Source organism: Lampetra fluviatilis, chromosome 12 (assembly GCF_964198595.1).
Source record: "Lampetra fluviatilis chromosome 12, kcLamFluv1.1, whole genome shotgun sequence".
NCBI lineage: Eukaryota > Metazoa > Chordata > Hyperoartia > Petromyzontiformes > Petromyzontidae > Lampetra > Lampetra fluviatilis.
Window position 1 is genome coordinate 14,713,365 of NC_136286.1, and position 23,178 is coordinate 14,736,542.

At 45.2% G+C, this 23,178-nt stretch overlaps 1 protein-coding gene across 7 annotated transcripts in view; it reads right to left on the reverse strand.

Annotated features, from left to right (window-relative positions):
- LOC144935214 (exocyst complex component 6B-like) overlaps positions 1 to 23,178 on the reverse strand; it is an 85,828-nt gene that overhangs the window by 46,810 nt on the left and 15,840 nt on the right. For all 7 annotated transcript variants that reach the window (XM_078861731.1, XM_078861729.1, XM_078861734.1 and 4 more), the window contains exons 7-9: positions 11,740 to 11,801; positions 10,514 to 10,643; positions 8,040 to 8,108 (exon numbers count right to left, since the gene is read on the reverse strand). In XM_078861731.1, coding sequence (XP_078717857.1) covers positions 8,040 to 8,108; positions 10,514 to 10,643; positions 11,740 to 11,801 — 261 coding nt within the window. The remainder of the gene's footprint in view (positions 1 to 8,039; positions 8,109 to 10,513; positions 10,644 to 11,739; positions 11,802 to 23,178) is intronic.

Consider the following 23,178-nt stretch of genomic DNA (forward strand, 5'->3'; position numbering starts at 1 on the left):
ATTTATGAGCAGGACGAACGGACAGACGTCACAGTCGGCGGCATCTGAATGTTATCGTTCACATTAAAGACGGTCCTCAATCCAGCCTTTGTTCAGGTCAAAAACAAAGTCCCTACATCCCTCTCTGGTTGCGATTCTTCGGACTGTACCACGTGTTGTTCGGCATGATGTGCCCCCATTTAACGCCACATGTTGGGAACTTTGTTGAGCCATCTGAAGAAGCTCGAAACTGAACTTCTTCAAGAGAGAAAAACAAACTTCCTGCGTGGCGCGAAACGTCGGGCATCCTGCCGAATAGAACAATCCGAAACGAGAGCGGAGCGCTGGGCAGGCACAACAGAGAAAACGTGCAGGGTAGAAACTCTCTCGTTCGTCCTGCCGAGTGTTGAAGAGTGCTCGTCTCCTATGGCAGTACAGGGATCATTGTGGAACGTTTACCTTCCTATGACAGCGTCCAGGACACGATCAGCATATCCACTTTCGACTATACCCCAAAGTCGTGCTGGCTCACTCGGTGGTGCTCTACACACTCCTGGTGCAGAGAGATTATGGGCTAAGATGACCCTGGCAGGGATTTGAACTTATGATCTACTGATTGTGAGCAATAACAACGTTCAAACTATACAGGCTATATACTGAATACCAGCGTGTCAAATTTAATGGTTGAATTTGCAAATCTGTGATTGGAAAAAACAACTACTTTTCTTTATTATAGAATACTTTCAGAGTTTGACATTCAGTAATTTCGCAATTACGGTTAAATTACAAATTTGGCACTTCATATTTAGGAATTCCCAACTCAACCCACTTGCTGATGCTTCATACTCTGACAAGTGGGCCTAATATTGCCAACTTTTGAAACCAAAATTAAATACAGCATAATATATTTTGGCAACAAGATTTTCCATTATACTATTTGCCAAATGTATGATTCTATTTTGACTGTTTTTGAAGAAGAAGAAGAATACGAAAAAGGGGCATTACAGGACAATTGAAAAAGTTGTATATATATATCTTTCTTTTCTATCTACAGTCCGTGACTTTACCGAAAGAACCAAGAATATTTAATATATTTTAAATAACCTGACCTAGGTCTTTCATCCAAATGTCTTCACAACACAGTTGCTTCTTTCACGTGCATGTTAGATTTCTCTTGCTTCAACCATTTAGTAAAGTCTGACACTCAGAAGATAAATGTGACCTCGCTTTGCTGATGAGCAGAGAATATACGTGGAATTCTGTTCTGCATTTATGGGGAGCACTTCTTCCAGCAGTGGATTGATCATGGATGATGATGATGATAATGAAAATCGTACACACCAATTACATATACCGTAGTGTTAGTACTGCAAGCCATGAAATAATTATAGTTTTTGTATTTTGTCATGTAATTATCATAAATATATATTTTTCTAAATGCGTTCAGGTACATACACACACTGATTCCAACCATGCTTAATCTTGCTGTGAACAAATGGAAAAATAATGAACCGCCGTAAAATTCTGTGCAACACAAACACACAAATGAAAAGCATCGACCTCAATCTGACAGACCGTGAGGTTAAGGACTGTCATCAAACAGAATCAGAATCTTTATTGAGACTGGAGGAACCCACCATTACGACCAGCACACCACTCAGTGAGGTAGGAGAGTCACAACCATACAGCTGCACCCACCTTCATCTTCACATTACTCATAAAGTATCAATACAGGACACCTCAGCAGGTACCCATTTTTGGCTGAGTCAATCCACGAGAAGTCCAGACCAGGCTTCGATACCAACTGTCACTCATGTGCGTGGCTATGCATGTGCATTGCCTTGCGTGCTAACTACTACACCACTACTTTGCATACTCATGTGCACACAGACACGCACACGTACAGACATACACATACGTAGAGGCACACATACTCAGAAGCACACACACACCATGCATTCACACTCAGCCTCCTCCCCTCACGAATCTGCTGGCTACCTCTCAACAAGTTAAAACAACACGCCTCAATGCTGAAACACCACACTTATTACACTGGGGTTAAATATTTAATATCAAGCAAAGGAATTAGTAAAAACACGAGTCACCTTTCAAAAAGGAATCACAGTAGCGAGACCCTGCCAGGATGAGTGCTGCTGCCCTTCACACGCGTTCGGCATTAACCTTTAACCCACGCACACACCGTACAAAGGAAAGCCTTTTATACCAACAAAAAAGTTGAACAAACGTGCACAGGGTTATTGTTGTTATTGTGCTAATTTTTCACGTAACATTTTGCCACTTCAGGTTGCATTATAACGAACGCAATTCGAACAAAATGTTAAGTATCGGTATACTTTCTTTCACTACTTTAAAGTGCCCCCGTGCAGGTTTCACGTCTGCTGTGGAATGTGAATGCTATCCCCTCGTATGCATGGGTTTCTCATAACACTGCACTTTACTCCTGCTAACAAAACATACAAAACAATAAAACTGGTCGAACATTAAAGGTAAATGCAGTTTTTTGTATTATATTACTTGCTGTTTTAAATAAGGCACGCACTCTACAAGTAACTATATTTGCATTGAGTACGGTAGAGCACAAAGTATATTTTGTAATGATTTGAAAAAAATCCAAGATGGCCGAGTGTCTCAGGGGGGCGAGTTCGAGCACTTACGTAAGGGAACTCACGCCAACGCTGCCGAGCTCCTTAGAGGTTAACATTGCAGGCTCCACCTAAGGTCAAACTAAGTTCATGTGTGAAGCAAGTTTGATTCTTAGCCCAACTTCAACCAAATACAACACAACCAAAACGAGATTCCGTTCGGTCTAGCCACGCTCTGACGGATGATTGAGGAGACACAAGCACCACCGATAACAGCAGAATTTAGCAGCAGTGTAGGCCCTTGAAGGATGTGTGAATGCCTGTGATGGAATGTCCGTGTCATTCATCAATTAAATATGTAACTCCATTGCCACATCAGTCTGTTTCATAGCCAAACGAAAATAGCACGTATGTTTCGTCGCCAAAATAAAATATTGTTTATGATTCATGGCCAAAATAAAATACCATTTAAGTACATTCACAAATTATCATTCTGAGCCAATAATTCCCTGCAGGATTTGTTCAAGCAAGGCAAACCCTGGACGGGTTTTGGCTTCTCAGAGCCTCATCAACATCATGCAACACTTTATAATAATAGTAACAGTACAGGAATATAATTTAAGCCTCACTGTGTTTTAAGGCCCTTATTTGGGTGAATATTGAATTGGGATGTTTTATTGAGCGGTAATAATATTGTTATCAATATTGTGCACGCAGCAATTTTTTTTGAAAGCGCACATAACAACAGGCGCCAATCACCATTCAAGTGCTTTTGCCAGACTGGATGGACTTTGAGGTCACATGAAGTGTTAAAGGCTTGCTGACAGAGCATGGGAAAGACCCATGTGTTATGGGTTAAGGAAGATGACTGGCGGATGCACCATCTGTGCTCTCCACAGTGCCAACATAGGCACGATCTCACACAATGACTACACACCAAAAAAACATGACATTAAATTCGGTTCTAAAATTACTTTGGCCAAATTCCATCTCTTAGAATAATTAATATCGCCTTGACTATTCTTGGTTCTTACCCTTCTACGTGACTTTACCGAAAGAACCAAGAATATGAATCCCTGCAGTCATGAAAGCTTTAAATCAAAATTTAATCGCCTTGACTGTTATGCAAAGAACATCACCCTCACGTGCAGGGGTGAAGTGCTGGCTTCTACTGTGCATAAGATGTCACTTGAAGACATTAAATACGTTGTTATGTGATGTCTCCTTTTGCGGACAGGGTGATACAATGCTTTGCGAGAGTTTGAATGTCTCGTGACATGACACTGAAAACACAATCAGTATCAATGTGAGGAAAAGACAATTTGTTTTACTATATTTGTTGATGAATGCAAATAGCAAGCCAATAGTGCAGTAAAATAACCCTGCAGTTAAAATTTTACATTGGAATGTGCTCTGAGCTTTCTTTTGTCAGAGAATTTTCACAGACATTGCTATTACAGAATTTATATTCCTAACTTTAAACAGCATGCACCTTCATCAACAAACTAACTTGAGCTAATATTACAAAATGTCAGCGCTTATCAACAAACTGCAAATGTGGAATAGATGTTCCAAAAAACGTGTCTTTTATAGCCATACGCTGCTTATTTACAGGGTCTGTGTGTATTTTTGGGGTCTCAATCTGCCATGCTGTCTAGACGCTGTAGCAGTTGAGTGTCACAAAACAATGTTTCTCAGTCACGTCAAGCAATTAAGGTCTAATAATATTCTGCTGCATGAGCCTTGAATACGGGACTTGTTCAACGCAGTATTTTAATAACACAAAATTCTAATCTTCATCATATTTTACGGCACTTAGGTGCCTCAAAACCTCATAACACCTTAGACAACATTTAATCTCAAACATTTCCATGGACCCCCCAAGTGGCAGCTGTCCCTGTGTGGCACAAGGTGACTCAGCACTTTCCTGCCAGTGAGCATCAGTCTGCCAGTAGGGGCCAATGATTGCTGCTACGTGTAATCCCAATTGAGTAATTTGCGAGTAATATTTTACAAATTTCGCAAAGATCCAGGGGCCGGCCCAGGACACGCTGGCGGGACCATGTCGCTCAGCTGGCCTGGGAATGCCTGGGAATTCCCCAGGAAAAGCTAGATTCTGTCTCTAGTAGTGTAGTGTATAGCAGTGTACGGTGTAGTAGTAGTAGTGAATAGTGATGTAGAGCTGGAGTCTGTCGCCAGGGAGAGGGAGGTGTGCACCGCCCGACTCGACACGCGCCGCCCTCACCAGGGCAAGCGGACACTGAAAAACCAACGAACGAATTTTACAAATTTCAGAAAATGTTGTATCATGACGCTGGCACACAAATGGCCACCTTGTTTAATGACGTCAGTGCATCAGTAACGTGCACTGTGAAGCGGACGACAAGTATTTGTTGGCAACTGTAGCCGCAGTAACAACTAGCGTCGCCTGCCGGATTCCAACCGCGAGCCTCTGCAACATTAGGTTGAATGTGCTATCGCTGGGACATGTCATGGATGGATGGAGTGAGAAGTTTAATACAGCAGGGCCATTTCTATTAAAAAGTGCATTCTTATACACAAGTAGTAATGGAATGGAGTGGCTGGGGTTTATAGCTCTGAGCCAACACCAGTGAGATCCAGGTAGTGACACTGGACAGTTACCTATGGTTTCAGTGGTTTCTCAAGTTTCAGTGAGCTGATGGTCTCAGCCTGGTCATCAGTGGCTCCAAAAAAACCCATCATATTACATTTAGCTTTTCACCTCTTCAAATAAAAATGCGAATACCCAATTACTGAATTGGCATATATTTTCCTATAATTATTTTCAGTATTTTGATTGCTTCAGTTGAGGGCAAAACAAAAATAGAAGGGCATCCAGAAGCCCGTACGCTTATGGACCGTACAGAATTTAGCTTCGCTGAGTGTTCTTCAGCAGCGGTGGTCATTTGGAATGCCATTGCCTGAACGCTGTAAATTTGGAACGGTGTGCTGATTTGAAACATTAATAAACTTGAAAGTTCACTTCAATGTCATTCTCAAGAAAATATGCTTGTAACCACCCAAGCCCTGGCCAAATTGCACACATTTTATATACAAAGTTTCATCGCGAATTTATTTACACTTATTTAAGAAAATCTACTTTCACTATTTAACCAAAGCCAACCATAACGGCGGTGGGCCATGTGTGTTTGACACTCGGAGTGGAAATGGCGCTGCTACACGCTGACCAGCAGACTCAACTACAGCTGGCATGCATTGCCGACTGTTGTAAAAGTGTCCAAAATCTGTGGAGTGATTTAGATTTATTTTGTTGAAATTGTTGTTGAAGAAGGGACACAGCCCAACATGTCAGCCCATTAGATACGATTCCATTGTGGGCCAGTGTTAGTGACCGATGTGGTGTTTACTTTACGTGAGTTCACTGATTTGGCGATTGATTAAATTCGTATACAAACGCAGCGCATATTATTTTTTTGTGTGGCAAACGAGCTGGCAGAACACATCGAGGCCAGAACACGTGGGATGCAAATGTGTGGATTGTGTAACAGGAGCTGTGTGCTTCCTTGCGGTGTAAACTGGGGAAGTATTTAAAATGAGTTGTAACAATAAACAAATGTGAACTGCAAACAAAACAAAGGTCTGATAATTGAGCTGCTTAACTCACTTTACAAATCGAAGTAATAAAGTAACAAATTAAAAGTAGATTTATCCAGTGTCATTCACACAAAACCTCACAGCACTTTACGTAAAATAACTGAACCATTCACAATCCCTTAACGAATAAAACTGAATAAGACCCTTACAAGCATGTAAAATAACAATTGCCTAAAGCACGAGACCATTTTAACTTCACTAGAAAACACCATCAAAAATATAAAAATTACTTCATTATTCCAAAGCCTGCTCTATAGCGAAAGACTCAAAAGTCCCAACTGATTTCCTCCTCAATTGAGAATTGAGGCAGTGTTCATCTCCTATTTACATCTCTAAACCAGTAGAGGAAATGCGATATTCATACGGCAGGGGGTGAGTAAATCCACAGAACACCCACTGTTCACTTCCCCACAAATCAGCACTTATTTTATCGACCCAAGAGAGATGATGGGTTGAATCAATCTCCAACTGGGATTTGAACTCGCGACCTTCTGATTGCAAGTCACTCGCTCTCCCATTGAACCACGTGGCCAGTTAGTAAAAGACTCTTCAAATACAATTTACAAGTTGAAGTCCATTCCTTCTTCAGATGAGAGAGCACCACTCCCTCCAGTTCGGGATGTGTTTCTCTGTCTTACACGGGATCATCTCTTCTGACAGCAGAAGGTGCCCAGAGGAAACAGGGCCCCTATAAATGACTCACCTCCCCTACGCACGTGTCACCCTGCTTCTCGCTTGCCATATATTTGCTTCTGAGTTCTGCTTTAAACATTTGTGGCCCATGTGTGCACTTAAACAATCCAAAATCTCCCCCTAACCAACACAAACACAGCATGGGACAGTGACTGCCGAGTTGGGTGTGAATCATCGGTTAGCCAAGTTCAGGGTGATCAGCTAGTCTTAGCCAAGTCTCGTAAAGAAAGAAATAAAAGTTTGCATGAGCCGTCCTTCATGATATTGGCTCAGGGTTGCCAGCCCTAGAGTTCCAAACAAACAAAAGGCAGTCCCATCAAATAAACTTCTCACACCTGCATTATGTTTAACGTGGACAGCAGAAGCCTGCTTAAGTTTATTTAAAAATCACTCACTGCTACCAAAACACTGCTCTTGTTGTGGCAGCCAAGCTGGACTAAGCAAACAGCATCTGCCTGTGCCTGTGCCTATGTATACACATGTATTATGTGCATGCAGATACACGTATGCACGTATGTATTTGTGAAAGTCAGGTTAATCCCAGAACCCTAACTTTGATCCACGACCTAACTTTGATTAGTGACCTCTATCTACCTGGCTTGGGACTCCCCGAAGTTGACCGGGTTAAAATAAATGCTTGGTGCATGAGAGCGGCAGTCAGACAAATGTGATCCTGGACCCCATCAACACCACATGCACAATAATTGCCTAAATAGGTGCTCGCAAACACACACTGTCGCCTCCAGTAGTCTATCCAGGATGAACATTCTGCTAATTGTTTTCCATAATAAATCCTCTCTCTGTCTTGCTGTAACTTCCCAGAGTTAGCATTACGAGAATTAAAACTCGTCATTAAATTCGCCCACAGAGGTATTGTTTATTGAATGTGTTTATTACGTCAGGAGATCGGCTCTTGGCACCTGCATTCACATCCCTCCACTGGTGTGTCGTGTCGCCACCTCCGGTCCCACCCTGTCACGGTCACTGCTCGCATGCACAGTCCGCACCATCTTCTCCTGAGCCGTGCGGCCAGTCGCTTGTGTATTGGCGCTTACATTTATTACATGTATGTGATAATTGCCCCAATCGGTTGTCCTTGTGTGTGTGCGTGTGCGTGTGTGCACCTACCAGTACAGAGCTGATAAGCATGCAGCTGTAGAGGGCAGAGAAGTCCAAGAGCTCCTGCATGGGTGCTTCCTGGAAGACGTAAACAGAGGCATCAGAACATTATCGAGACGAGGCATACGTCAGCAACAGCGCGTCCCAGCTGCAAAACCAGAGCAACGCAGAACGTCGCTGGCACCGCGGACTGCACGGTTGGGAATGTGAGCACAGCAATTCCACCAATATTAAATCGGCCTGCGGTGGTCACGTGCCGCTTTGCGACGTGATGGATTTTTACGATTCGGGGTCACAAAACAAATTGACAAACTCATTTGTTTTTAACTTGCGATGAGTATCGCACCTTGCGTGGAGGTTAAGAGTGGTTTCATTCCACGTCAAAGCACAATGTGTGCATTCAGCTCAGCAGCAGAGTGCAAGTGAAATTGGGGGGGGGGGTGGAATTGGGGGATTCTCCTGGCTCTGATTTTCGTTTTTAATCCCCAGGATTGCACTTTCAGTTGACATCTGGGGGGAGAGACACATTTACACCCCGCCCCCCCCCCCCCCCCAGATAAAATGCTTCATTTTAAATTGCCAGGGTCGCACATGGTTGTGGTGGAGTGGGCGACTGCTTGGTGCTGCAGGGCTGGCTGCAGGTGGCCAGGAGATGGGAGCACAGCGATGGATTCTTAAGTCTCCAGTTTCCTCCCACAAGAAGCCAAACACTCGAGACTCAGTGAGATTCAGTGAGGCTTCCCAATTTAAAGTGCATTCCTAATAATACTATTCAAAGTGCGCATAACACATTAATGTAATGTGGGCAGTTGTTGTTGTTTTTCTTACTTTTTTAAAATCTTATTAAATGAAGGCCCTGAAAAAACATTCCCCCAAATATTGATTGACTTGATTTCACCATTGGTGGATATATTCCACGATTTATCGCTTTGGATCCATAGCTCTGCCCTCACTCCACCCACTCCATCCTGCCAGTGCAGAAAGAGAAGTGGGGGAATGCAGGTCACCAAACGCAGAATTAGCGCTACATGAATTGCTCCAACAACAAAAAGAGACACGATGGTGGCCAAAAACGCACCATGCATTGGGGCCAATGATGTGTGTACTGGCTTTGAGGTTTGTTGTTTAGGGCCGTTTTAAGATGATGATTGATGATGACACATTACGCACAAATTTGAGTCGTACAAATATTGTCCTTGAGAGATGGAGAATCGCGTGGAGCCAGCGATGGCCACATCACCAGTGCGAAAGAAGTTCGACACAGATACAACAACGCATCTCCGTGATAGCCTTCAATGGGGCTCCCCAATTACATGCACAGACACAAATACAGGTATACCCACACACCCACACACCCACCCACGCAAAGACAAAGATCCCCAATGTAGCCTGAACAGACTGGTAGGGCAAGTGCTGTTAGCGAGCACCTATGAAGGCCGGCAAGGCATACGAGGGGGTGGGTGACCAGCACCATGCCCGGCCGCTTTGGTCTTCCCAGTGGCGATGTTTTCACATCGCACCAGGTACTTATTTGTGGCTGAGTCGACCTAGGGGAGGCCCAGGACCGGTTTAGATAATCGTCACTGGTGTCGGCCGTGAGCGGGAATCAAACTCGAGTCACAGGGTTCGTAGTGCAGTGCACTAACCGCTGTACTACCACTCCACACATGCACACACACATATACACGCACGCACACAAAGACAAACCCACACTAGCTGGCAGTGTGTGCAGTGCAGTCAGCCAGAGTTCATTGGGGCTGATGGGAGGCCAGCCCAGGGTCCGGGTTACACAAACCACACCCCTCATGGAAGCATGAGGTGATGGGAACAAAAATGCACCTACACATGCAGCAGTGAGTGCTGCATGCCCTTCCCAGCTCGCAGTCAGCGTGCAGCATTTCCCAGTTGGATCGTGTGCGTTGCGTGCATATAACGCCAAAAAACATGACCAATGATGCCTCATAGTGCACAATGCATCGCGTTGTGTGCAGTGTTTCGGTGTGTGTGTGTGTGTGTAAGAGCCGGTCCGTTTATTTTAAACAGTAAATAAACATACGTACAAATGCACGACAAAAATTACCAGCATTTAGAATAAAAATACGAGACATCTCCCAAAGGTAACTCCTTCATTCAAGACTTCTGGTCTGGACAATTCCTCTTATGTGAGCAATTCCTGAACCATTCTAATAGAGTGCAGGAGCCGCTGTGGCTCATTGCTAATACGCAGCAAAGCCATGTTTTGTACTGGGGGGAAAAATAACCTGAGTGATTTTGTATCGTTTGTTGTTGTAACTTTCTGACCCGCCCCTATTGGACGGACATCTGTGAAAAAGAGCTTTATAGCTCATCGGATTCCTCCCGTATAAATAAATACATTCTTATTCTGATTCTGACTGTATTTGATCTGGAACCTACCCACTGTAACAAACACGAGCTCTCACTACCCGGCACATGCACACACACACAGACTTACAGCCACTCACCTCTTCCTCATTATCATCAACACTCTCCTCTTCAACGCCTTGTTGGCACGTCTGTGCGCTCCACTCCGCTTCGTCCTCCTCCACGAGGTCATCCTCCGGGTCCGAGTTCGAGCGCGTGGCTTTTGGGGCCCTGTCGCCAGGACAGAGATTCCCTGTGAAGCCTCACGGCGGCCTGTCGGGCCACTCGTGAATTTCGACTGGCAGAGCCGAGGAGGAGATGGGTGAAGCCGGCACCGCACCCAGGCCAGCTGGGTCTACTCAGCGCTGTCACACAGTGCCAGGTAATTATTATAGCAGGCAAAGTCAAACTGCAATTTTGAACTCATCAGGTTTAGATAACAATTGACAATGCTGTTGTGCATAGCCAGGAATCGAAGCTGGGGCACCATGGCTATAGTGCAAAGTATTAACCAGGAATGCCACTCTTCTTCATTTATACTGAGGCACAGATCCCTCAATTAGCCTCAATAAAAAAAAATCTGCACTCATAATTACATCAAATTCCATTCGTCACTAAGTGCTGGTGACATCACCCTAGCACTTGTACGAGCTTAGGAGCAGTTTCAGACCGTGCAAAGTGTCAAAGGCCCCCTGGTGGGAGTCACGGGGTGGGCCAGCCAGTTATGATGGATTCATTGACTGAGATGACTTGCAGATGCACCACTTCGCAACCTTGCTGTGTTTTAGCCACCTGGCACTCTGCTCATTGTCATGAGTTTTGCTGGATAGCGGCTACTGCCAACTGCACGTGAGAACCTCGCATGAGCCCGCTCCAAAGAGGCCAATCATGACACCACTAGTACCAGTCGATGGCACATCCGTTTAGCCTCCTGTACATCAGCCCACCTCTCCTCTAGCCCGTGCCGTGCCCATTTAACTCCCTTTATCTGGCCAAATAGAAGCTGCTTGGGCATGCGCTGGCTGGGCGTGCAGTGGCTGGGCGTGCAGTTTCTGGGCATACCGACTACATCATGCAGCCGATGTATCCTCCCACTGATGTGTCTATGTCCAAGCAGAGTTTATATGTCTTCTCAATATGAGCAGCATATCATCAACATAAATAATATGCATAAGGTCGAAGAGGAAGGAGCCATCCGTTGAATGTGCCATAGATCACCCACCTGAGTTGCATCTGCACCAGCACCAATATAAACATGCTCACAGTTATTTACTTTGACGGGTGTATACGCATTCGTGCGTACATCTGTTATGCGTTGTTAGACTACCTGTTTGTGTTCAAGCTGAAGATGATGTTTCGGGATTCTGCACGCCTCTGCTGCTTCTGGGCCTGAAGGCGAAGGTGAGGATGCATCACGCGTACACAAGTCATTCACAGAGAAGGATTTCCCTCCAGTTGCGCAGTCTATACAATCACAAGATTCCATTGTTCTGAACAGAAATCAGATTGATTTCCTATCTGAACTAACCATTGTCCCCAACGTCACCAACCTGAGCAGCACAATGAAGTACGGTCAAATAACCTCCTCCAGGACTGACGCGAGATGTAAGGCCTTCATCCGCCAGTGCATTGACAAAGGGCTGTTAGATTATTAATTACGTACGTAGTATATACACGGCGGCCTTTAGATTTAAATGTCTGAAAATGCTGCCTTTTAAAATGTTGTGGCTGTTTAGAGATGAGAGTTTAGAATGAGTTCGTTCTGAGACATGCATCCAGGACCGACATCGCTCGACATGATGCATGGTGCGTGGCCCATGTTTAAACCGAGGGGGAGTCTCTAGTGCTCTGCTGTGGATTCCTTCGTATCGATATCAAAAGCACAATTGGGATAAATGTGGAGGGAAAGGTTCAAAATTTAAAATACGAAAAATGCAGTCATCTGAAAATCTACGAAGTTAATACCAGCTAGACGTTGGTACTCAAGGCCTGCTTAGCGGGCGTTAGGCACGCTGCTTCTGTTTGGGTTTGCTTTGATTCTCTGAGGCACAGTAGCCTTGGTCTCCTCAAGTGATTTCAAAACAGCAGAGATGTCTCGGCCTGCGCCTGACAAAGCACAATTGGAATATATTTTTCTTAAAATTATGTTTAAAATTTCCACCGAACTTTTCATTGAAGTCTAAATGTGAGGTCTAATGAGCCCTTCTTGGGGAATAGCCTTACAAATATTTAATACTCGCATTTTTCTCGACGAATAGCCCATGTGCACTTTGCTTGTCCTGGCTTACATACAACATACACTACAGTGCAGGCCCTATTAATGGTTATTCACCTTACCAAAGCAACCAGATTTATCTCAAGAGCATAACAAAAAAAAGCCTATATACACTAATGTGGAAGCAATATCACATCTCAACATCACTTAATCGCTAATATGACATAAAACAAACACTAGAAAGGAGTTTAAAATAACAACACTTCAAGAGAAACTCAGGCCTACAATGCGAGTCTACGTAAGCCTTGTGTTGGCTGGTGGCACGTAGTTCCATTGTGAGTTTCAGGTTTCTCAAGAATTTCGCCCCCTGAATTAATAGCAGCGTGTATTGAACAAAGCCTAAAACAACACTTGCGTGTTTTTAACACTATTGTACTATTAAAAAAGAGAGGAAATTAAATCAGAATGACTTGTTTAAATAACATAAGAGAAAAGCATCGACACATGCTTGAGATGAGAACTGAGGCAAACCACGAGCATGAACGCAGTGATGTGAGGCATAGCGATGGATTGCATTTCATAACAATTGAAGTGATATGATAAATAGTTCGATAAAAAGCATGATGGAAATGAAAGTTCAACTTTCATTACTTCTTGTTCAAACATCACGTGTTAGCTAGAGAAAATACAATAAGGTTTTCCTTTCTCTTGCAAATGTAATAGCAATGTGCACAAAGGATTGCAGAGTAACCAGCACGAAATGCCAACCAGGATACTTAACAAGGCACCTTTGGAATGAGCATGGTCACGTGCGCTCCCAGAGACAGCATTTGCTTTACCGTAATAGGTATTCGAGTGCAGTCACATTAAGAACTCGTCTGACATGATGTCTCAGCAAAGTGTCGCCTAGGGGAGAAGTTATAAACCATTGTAGCTTTAACGCTGTGCGATATAGCACTTTGGTGCTGCTGTAACATGCGTATATTTGTAAAGAGTTTTCAAACCAATGTCCTTTGCAGAACTGTTAAAGCTCTGCCACATGACCTCCTGGTCGCCATATTGTTTTTACATTTGGGCTTTTTTGCGTTGTGGTCCTGGTTGAAAATATTGCATCACCAAAGGACGCACTACTCGTCGTAACAACAATGTTAATTAACATTGTTAATTTACTTCAGGACATTATTGAAGAACTTCAAGAAGGCGGCAAAGTTGGGCTCAAGATAAATGTGACCAAAACAAACTTGAACAGATTCTTTTGCTAAACGATTACTTTTTGTTTCCGAGACACAACTCGAAAATACATCAGACTATTTATACCGAGGGAAATTTTTGAAAGCAGATAGGGTCCAAAAAGGCGACCTAAACGGATGAGCACGAGAATGCTCAAGAGCTTTTGAAACACTGACGTTGAGTTGTTGCATCGCGAGACTGCGAAAGATGTCGACACCTTGGAGAGGGGTTCACCCAGCAGGGGATAGATCATGGCTGCTGATCTGAACGAAGCTGCCTCTCCCCTCAATTAACCCGGCCTAAAATGAGTACCCCGTACGGTGTGCCAGCATCAGAAATTGAAAAATCATGGTGGCTACAATGAACACGTGACTGGTCCCACGCTCCACTGCGTGCCATGCCAGCTGTAATATCAGGTGACGTTTGACTTCAAGGCCCAACAGCGAATATGGCAAAATAGGACATCTTTGGCTTGTATTTGTCCCACGTATGATTTACTTGTATGCTGGAAGGTGGTGCACTTTTTGTTTGACTTTGGAAATTGTCCTCTTGTTTCATCTAAACCATGACACGTCTCAGGAAATGAAAGGTAATTTTTCCTCGGTGCATATTCTCCTTCATAATTGTCATAATTTTTGTCGAGTTACTTAGCCAGGAGAGAATGCATTAGAATGCATTGGTTAATTGTATTCAAATAGGCGCACCATAAACATGTTAACGTCTGCTTCGAACGTAAGCGTCGCTGTTTTTGACTGGACTGCTTTCTGGCAGATGCAACACAATGAACGCGGTGTGCAACAGCTTCCAGGCAACAATGTTGCCCCTAACACAAGAAACTGTTGGTGCTGCGCTCATTGGAGTGCAGCAGAAAGGAGCTTTTGTCTCCATTTCGTTTGCTGGCAATTACAGTTGTAAGCAATGCATGTTTAATGGTGCTCTTCAATTGAACATTTGTTCAATGGGTGTTTGCTACTGTGCCTCGTTAAAACAATTCTGGAGCACTGCTGAAAGTTGAAAAGTGTGTTTAATTTTCGGGTGTGAAGTGAATTGTGCAAACAAATAACTAAAAACTTTTTGTAAGCATAGTTGCATTTGATATACTTGCTTGTGTGTGCGTGTGTGTTGGAATTCTCTCACGCCGTACGAAGCCAACCATGCTAATCGGAGGCGTTTAAGAAATAAATTGCTGAATGAATTACAGAACAATGTGAAAGCAAGTCACATCAAAGTGTAGTTAAGTCGACAACGAGCCCCACCGAGATCCTGGATTGGAATCCCTCGCCTCCACCACCACTCCAGCCAGCGTCACCCGTGGAGCCAACTATAGGTTACTGTCATGTTCCAAATGCATAGCCACATTAAGAACATCAAATAACTCGTGTTGCACTTATTTTGATGTAGCTCAGTTTAAAAGTCTATCAATATATGGACATGACGAGTAAGACACTTGGAGGGAACCAGTCGTCTACGTGGATTGATGTAAAACTATACAACATCGTTCCGTTGTTTTTCCCGCCCACAAATCTCATTGCTCTGACTTCTCAACTTGGTACCTCGACAGAGGGTTGTGACCTTTTAATGCAATGTGGTACAAAAGCAACTTTGTTCACTGTGCGTAGGCTTCTGCCAATGTATGTGGAGGGCTATCCAACGGCACGGCGTCGCACAGACACCATTTGGCCGAGACTGTGCCAAGAGGCGCTACGCAAAATCGTCTTCCCTGATGACATCCTTAACAATAAACTGTCACAGAACAAAAAAATAAACGATCAACATTGCCTGTAGTTGACTAATAATAAACAACATAATTCGTCATTTACTGTCAGAATGTAAGTTTATATGAAATTCGGAGGCCCAAATTATAAAAGTTTTTCTTACGGAATATCGTGTCTGAGAATATTGGTAACAATTGTAACTGTGTAACTCTATGAAAGTTTTCTGAATGCGGGGCCATGCAAACAGTTAACACACTGAGACGTCTCTGTTAACACATGAGACGTCTCTGTTAACACATGGGGTGTCTCTGTTAACACATGAGACGTCCCTGTTAACACATGAGACGTCTCTGTTAACACATGGGGTGTCTCTGTTAACACATGAGACGTCTCTGTTAACACATGAGACGTCTCTGTTAACACACTGAGATGCAATGGATTGATGTGACGCTGACCTGCCCAGTCTCTGTGCTCGCACGGCAGCGCTCGCGGCTGTATAATGACGCCCAGGGGGAGTCTCGCCTACACGCAGCGGGCGTGCCTTTAATTGCCATCCCATCGTTTCCCATTGCCACGAAATTACACAACGCAGCCGTGGCTGCGAGAGGCTACGCGACTCCCTCCCGTTGTTCACGGCAACTTTTACACTGCACGCGGTAAGGCCACTCTCTCTGCTGGCATGAACGAGACGCCCCGTGCTCCCCCACACAGCCTGCTTGTTTCATTGAACCATTTTGGCAGCTGCTTCGGCGAACCTTTATTGCTTGAATATACCTATTACATCTTTGTAAAATAGTTTTGAATAGACTTGTATTTTCAGTATAAGTTTTTTTTTTCAAAGTAAGGTATCATAGTATAGTGCTGTCAGTTACATTTAAAGAAGTTCAACATTCGTATTATATACTTGTTCATCTGTGCTTTAAAATCCTCTGTAATCACAAGGTTTAATCTTGTGAAAATGTAAAGGTGGGGCCCTGCAATTTCTCGCTAATGCCATTGCTGGCGGAAGAGCCTCCACTAGAAGTGAACGCTGGTGGGTATTTGGCCTACTCTCCCCACGTCGACCACCCGTGTTAGAAGTGGAGGGCGTGAGAAGAATTTTGGCCGCCTCACGTGAGCTGCTGATCAACGTCTCCCGTTGTGTCGGAGTCATTTCGTTTCTACATCTACAGTCAGAAGCAGAATCTTCATTTAGACTGGAGAAGGAATCTGATGAGCTACTAAGCTCTTTTCACAGATGTCCAGTAGGTGCACGGGGTCAGAACGCCACAACGACAAACAATAAAACAAATTCAATTACAGCTGCAATGGAACTCCATAGGCAGGTAGCAAAGGAGGCAGGGTGAGAGTGTGAAAAATGCAAAGCTGGTACCACGGAGACCTCAGATTCTAATCTGGACAGCCACCTGAAATGACATCAGGTTCTTAAGCGTAGTGAGTTCATGGTCTCAGCCAGTTCACCAAAGAATGCGTGAATAACGTGTCATATGATTTACGTTTTGTTTGACCAATACTGGATCGCCCTATTCTGACATGTATTTTTAGGGTTTTAAATATAAAATTTGATCTTTCACTCAAGTCAACTCAAGGTATTTTTTAAATACTCGCATATGAAATGAATATTCTGACCATTCTGTACATGCGTGCATTTTCTCAGGGTTCTCCATTTTCCTCCCACATGCTAAACACTCATACATGGAATTGGCCAAATATCCCAATGCATTACTTTTCTAAAAAATGGGGAGAGGTCATAAGACTTAGTGAGGAATTCCGGGGTAAATAATTGGCATCAATTATTGCCATTAAATGTGGTGCTGGTATTCAAGTGTGTAGTGGCATAGAGGTTGCAGCTAACAACCTCTATTTGTTCCTGACCTCGAATACCACAATTTGAAATATTTATCTGATTATGGACTAAGCCCCTTCTGGGTCAGTTCAGAATAAAAAAATATATTTGTCTGGTGTGATGTGTAAACATCAACACTTGGGAGTCAAGAATAAGAATTCATTCCTGCTGAATGTGTATGACTGATGCTGGCCTTGATTGGTGCTCTCTAGCTCGTGTGTGTGTGCTTGTGTTTGTGTGTGTGCTTGTGTGTGTGTGCGTGCGTGTGTGCGTGCGTGTGTGTGTTTGTGTGTGTGTGCGTGTGCGTGTGTGTGTGCGTGTGTGTGTGCGTGTGTGTGTGTTTGTGTGTGTGCTTGTGTGTGTGTGCGTGTGTGTGTGTGCGTGTGTGTGTGTTTGTGTGTGTTTGTGTGTGTGCTTGTGTGTGTGTGTGCGTGTGTGTGGGCATAACACGGCCGTGCACAGGGCCACGCTCCCCGCCAGGCCCAACGCCAACGTCAACAATGGCCCATTCACGCAGCCGGTCGTCGCGGGCGCGTTTACTTTTAGCGCGCGCCGCCCGCCTCCCGCCTCCGCCTCGACCAGAGTGGCCCCTCGCCCTCTCCCCGCCGTATCGAATACCCTCCACAAACTTCTGCGGGTCGAGACGCGGGTGGCGGGCTGATCGCACCGGCGGGCGGCCGCGCGGCTCGGGAGCCCGGCACGCCACGCCCCAGGGGAGTCGGCTTCACCAAAGTTCGGGGTCAAACGGGAGTCGGGTTCACCGAAGTTCGGGGTCAAACGGGAGTCGGGTTCACCAAAGTTCGGGGTCAAACGGGAGTCGGGTTCACCAAAGTTCGGGGTCAAACGGGAGTCGGGTTCACCAAAGTTCTGGGTCAAACGGGAGTCGGGTTCACCGAAGTTCGGGGTCAAACGGGAGTCGGCGTGACGGCCTTGACTTGCTGAAGGCGTGTGGGCAATGTCGTCCCCCACCACGAAGCGCGATTGCAAAGATTGGACGATTTGATTCATGCCACCTCCTAGTAACCTTGACGGAGAATGCATAAAGCAGCATGCTGTCTGTCACTAAGTGAGTGTTCATACTCTGCGACATCTTCATTCGCAACAGCACAGCATTTTATTTTTTCTAAGTTGTCATAGCCCAGATCCCAAGTTTTAAAGTTACCCACATGAAACTGTAATCCTTGTCCTCGCGTGATGCCGGGCCTCCCTCGAGACAGAGATAATGAACCCCATAGCGGTCTCCCGCCAGCCGAAATGAGCAGAAATGAGCAGAAACAACGGCTCCTCACACGAGTACCCAAGTCACACTGTGCTGCATTCTTAGAACATTCCGAAAACGAATTTTCACAAATCAGATTTTAGGTGTTAACAGAATCGTGTCATAAATTTATCCAATTAACGAAAGTTACACATTTTGGCCGACATATGATGGAATTTTTCTCACTTTGTTTTTAAAATGAGGCCTCCTTTTTGTACAAGACACGTTTTCTTAAAAATAACAACAGTGGAACTTTAATTAGGACGCTGTCTTTCCGACAGCTCTGTTCTTCACCTGAGGACGGCTGCTTGCATTGTGGCCGAAACGTCGTGAGAATTGTATTATGTTTTATTTTTATAATTGTATTATTTCCCTTCTACGTGACTTTACCGAAAGAACCAGGAATATATAACAGTGGAACTGCTTATTGCGGCAGGCAAGTGATTCCTACTCAGGCGGTGCTCATCTCCCGTTTGCAACCCTGAGCCAGTGGTGGACATTCCGCATTCCTATGCCGGGGTTGAGTATATCCATTTTTGGAATGTTCTACTATATTAGCACTCACTTGACGATGTGTGCCACATTTTAACTGTCCAGGTCTCGTAGAATACCTTTAAAATGTACATCAGCTACTCACTTTGTCGTGATCGTCTATGTGCCATTGTATTCTAACTCGAGGAAGGGGCATAGTTGACACGACACCACACTATGACCCCTGCAATCCATTTCACCGTGTACATCACCAAATGGACAATAACAGCACTGGGTTGTGACCATACCCCCCCCCCCACCCCCCACCATGTGGCAGGTGGGTCCCACTCGGGTTCTCACTCACAGCGCTATCCCAATCGTCTTGAAACAGAATGAGGGGCAGGATCTTTGTCATCTTGTTGCTTGTTAGCCCACGCGTGCCTGTGTGCGCGACACGTGCCACTGCCAATGTCTGTGTTGCTTTGTGTGGCTGTGTGTTGTTTGTGTGGCTGTGTGTTGCTTTGTGTGGCTGTGTGTGGCTGTTTGTTGCTTTGTGTGGCTGTGTGTGGCTGTGTGTTGCTTTGTGTGGCTGTGTGTGGCTGTGTGTTGCTTTGTGTGGCTGTGTGTGGCTGTGTGTTGTTTGTGTGGCTGTGTGTTGCTTTGTGTGGCTGTGTGTTTCTTTGTGTGGCTGTGTGTTGCTTTGTGTGGCTGTGTGTGGCTGTGTGTGGCTGTGTGTTGCTTTGTGTGGCTGTGTGTGGCTGTGTGTTGTTTGTGTGGCTGTGTGTTGCTTTGTGTGGCTGTGTGTTTCTTTGTGTGGCTGTGTGTTGCTTTGTGTGGCTGTGTGTTTCTTTGTGTGGCTGTGTGTGGCTGTGTGTGGCTGTGTGTTGCTTTGTGTGGCTGTGTGTGGCTGTGTGTTGTTTGTGTGGCTGTGTGTTGCTTTGTGTGGCTGTGTGTTTCTTTGTGTGGCTGTGTGTTGCTTTGTGTGGCTGTGTGTTTCTTTGTGTGGCTGTGTGTTGCTTTGTGTGGCTGTGTGTGGCTGTGTGTGGCTGTGTGTTGCTTTGTGTGGCTGTGTGTGGCTGTGTGTGGCTGTGTGCGCGCCGTGTAACGCGGCAACGCTCGCGTTAGGCACCCGAGCGCGGCGAGTGGAACCTTCCTCTACGCCGAGAGACTGGGTTTTGTATTTTTCTAAACCTACATTAAATTTAATTACGCCGCACTGTTACGCTAAGAAATTAAAGAAAGTTGCTGCAACGTGCACTGGAGTCTGCCGCAGTCGGCAAAAAGGTGGGAGGGGGGGGGATCCCTGGCGTGGGTGCACGAAATCATTTCACTTGAAATAATTTCGGTTTTCCATTCCCCCTTTTCTTTGGAATCGAGTTTTGAACTTTTCACCATTACAAGTTTAATGGCCTAGAGAAAACAGCCATTACTGTGTTTGTGCCGGGCCCCCACCCCCCACGCTCGGCGGCGCGCTGACCCCCGCACTGACCCCCACGCTCGCCCAAAAACCTCGGCCGAACCCGCCCGCCCGCCCATCACGGGGACCTTTACATCGTAAATGAGTTTTAATGTGAGCAGCTGCGCGTTCCCTTCGTGTAACATTTAGACGTGGCGCGGCACGGGAAGTGCGGCTTGCAGGTCCGTGAAACGACGTCGTGTACTCAGAGGTCAAGTGATTTATCGTGTCATGCGTTGTTGTCATCTGCGCTACGATGTGTTTTTTTCTTTATGTCCGCCAAGTACATTTTGCTCACAGAAACAAGATTCTCATTGTGTGTGTCACACGAGCTGCGAGTCGGAGGAAACTGTAGGACGCAGAGGAACTGGACTCCCGAAATCAAATATCACAAACCCCGCAAACAGACCAGCAGTGGCATCGCACTCTAAAGGTAAGTTACGACTTATTGAGAATGGGCAGTGGTACTTAAAATATCCATTGCACAGTGGCTTGCAATGCATTGCACAGTGGCTTGCAATGCATTGCACAGTGGCTTGCAATGCATTGCACAGTGGCTTGCAATGCATTGCCAGATTTTCCCATTAAGCTAAGATTCATTGGTAACGTCCCCTCCTGATAATACACCTAACCATACAACACTGCGGTATTAACCTACTGCTTTGTAAAGCTCCTCTACGAGTCGTTCCGTAAGCAGGTCTTGTGATCCAATGCTATTGTGAACGAGAGTAAGGGGTATTGTGGGTGTTATTGGCGCTGCGCCAGGGAGAGTATGATCTGTGACATCATCCACACGTGTGCCACGTGGTACTTAAAGATGGGGCTCCTGCACCGCCACCCGCGTATCGGTAGGAATTGAGATTGTGGAGGCAGTAGGAGGCTGAGAGGAGGTCAATTCACTTATTGCAACAGCAGCGTGGGTTCTTAACATCCTACTTTAGGAAAGTAGAGTGGTTAGCGTCGATGTTTAAGAGATAGGGGGCTTCCGGAGAGTGAATACGATGCATAACAAATGTGCTATGAACTTGAAGCGTCTTGGAATTTTGAAATAGAATGTGGTGGGAAAACACTGGAGGTGTGATCAGATAGAGGGGAGGTTGTGATGGGTGGGGACATAAGTAGGACAGAGGGGGTCAGAGGTCACTGAGTGGACACTCAGAGGTCACGGTGACCTACATTGACTGAGTGGACACTCAGGTGTTGGTTACCAAGTGGAAGGCCTTAAGCTCAATGGTGGCAATGCAGTCACGAAAGCTTTAAATCAAAATACAACTGTACATGTTATTTTGTTCCAATACTGCAGACACACAACAGTTTTACATTTGTGATGGTCCTGCTGTGAAGTGAGTTGTCACTGACTACATTCATTACTCTTTTATAATCTGACGCGAGAGAGAGCTAAGAGTGTGGTGGGTATCTTTGACCGAGGTTTACTCTGTTGGAATAACATACAATAATGGACGTTATTTGATCGGATGAAGGCTTTGTCTTGACTGGCCGTCCCCAATAAAATAATAAGTGCGAGCATCCAACGCAGTTCCCAAAGCGGTTTGACAAACGAAGGACACAACCATTGATGGATAGGGAGCCCAGCAAGGGAATGTGCACCAGCGGGCGGTTAAAGGGGAAATGGAGCAATGAATGTGGGGCACACGTGTGGGAGTGAGATGGATTACCGCTGCAAACGAGTTGAGGTGCTCGGATAATAATAGTAGTAATAAGAATAATAACATATTTTCTATCGTCTCATTCATGCAAACTGCATCCCAAACAGATGAACAAAGAAGGCATTCTTCGTGCGGTGAAATGAGAATGGTCAATATTGATGATGACAACCAAAATAAAACTCGTTTCCATCATTTGTGGGCATCCTAGAGGCTGCAATAATGACAACTATCCCAGCACGGGCCGTGCCCTGGACTCTGTGCGCCAATGGGCCATTGCTCACTCCTAATGGGCTCCCTCTCTGCTCCACTAAGGCCAGCTCACCCGTACAAGCGAGGTGAATTGTGAAGTCCACGTGAATGCACACAGGCAGACAAGCGCATACACACGCACACACGTGCGCGCAAAATCAGCACTGGCATGGTGAGAGGAAAGGCGACGCAAAGAACGCAGGGGACGTTCTGCGTGCGGGTAAAGTGCATGCTCTGATTTCGCCCTTACAATACAAAATCACTCTAAATGTATTTCATTTGACTCGGTGCTAAAATGTGCATGTGTTGGTACGGGAGGGAAAAGGAAGAGGAACCAAACGCAGGCATTGACCCTGAGCCCTTAGAACGTTAAGGGCTCCTTGGTCTGGCTCTATGAGAGTTGAGCATGAACACAGAACTCGAAATATGGTAGAGGTGCCCTATGTGTGTGTGTTGAACTTCTTCGCACCGTATGTAGCCAACCGTGCTCATCGGAGGTGTGGGAGGAGGACAACATACAGTACTGACTCTGATCCTTAGGAATTAACAATCAACCATAAACATCCTATCGGTGGCTTTGGCTCAGAGCTTTTGGAGTATCCCTCTCAGTACAACTGCGAAAGGTGAATGAGACTCCAGCTACAGTTAAATAAAAACAT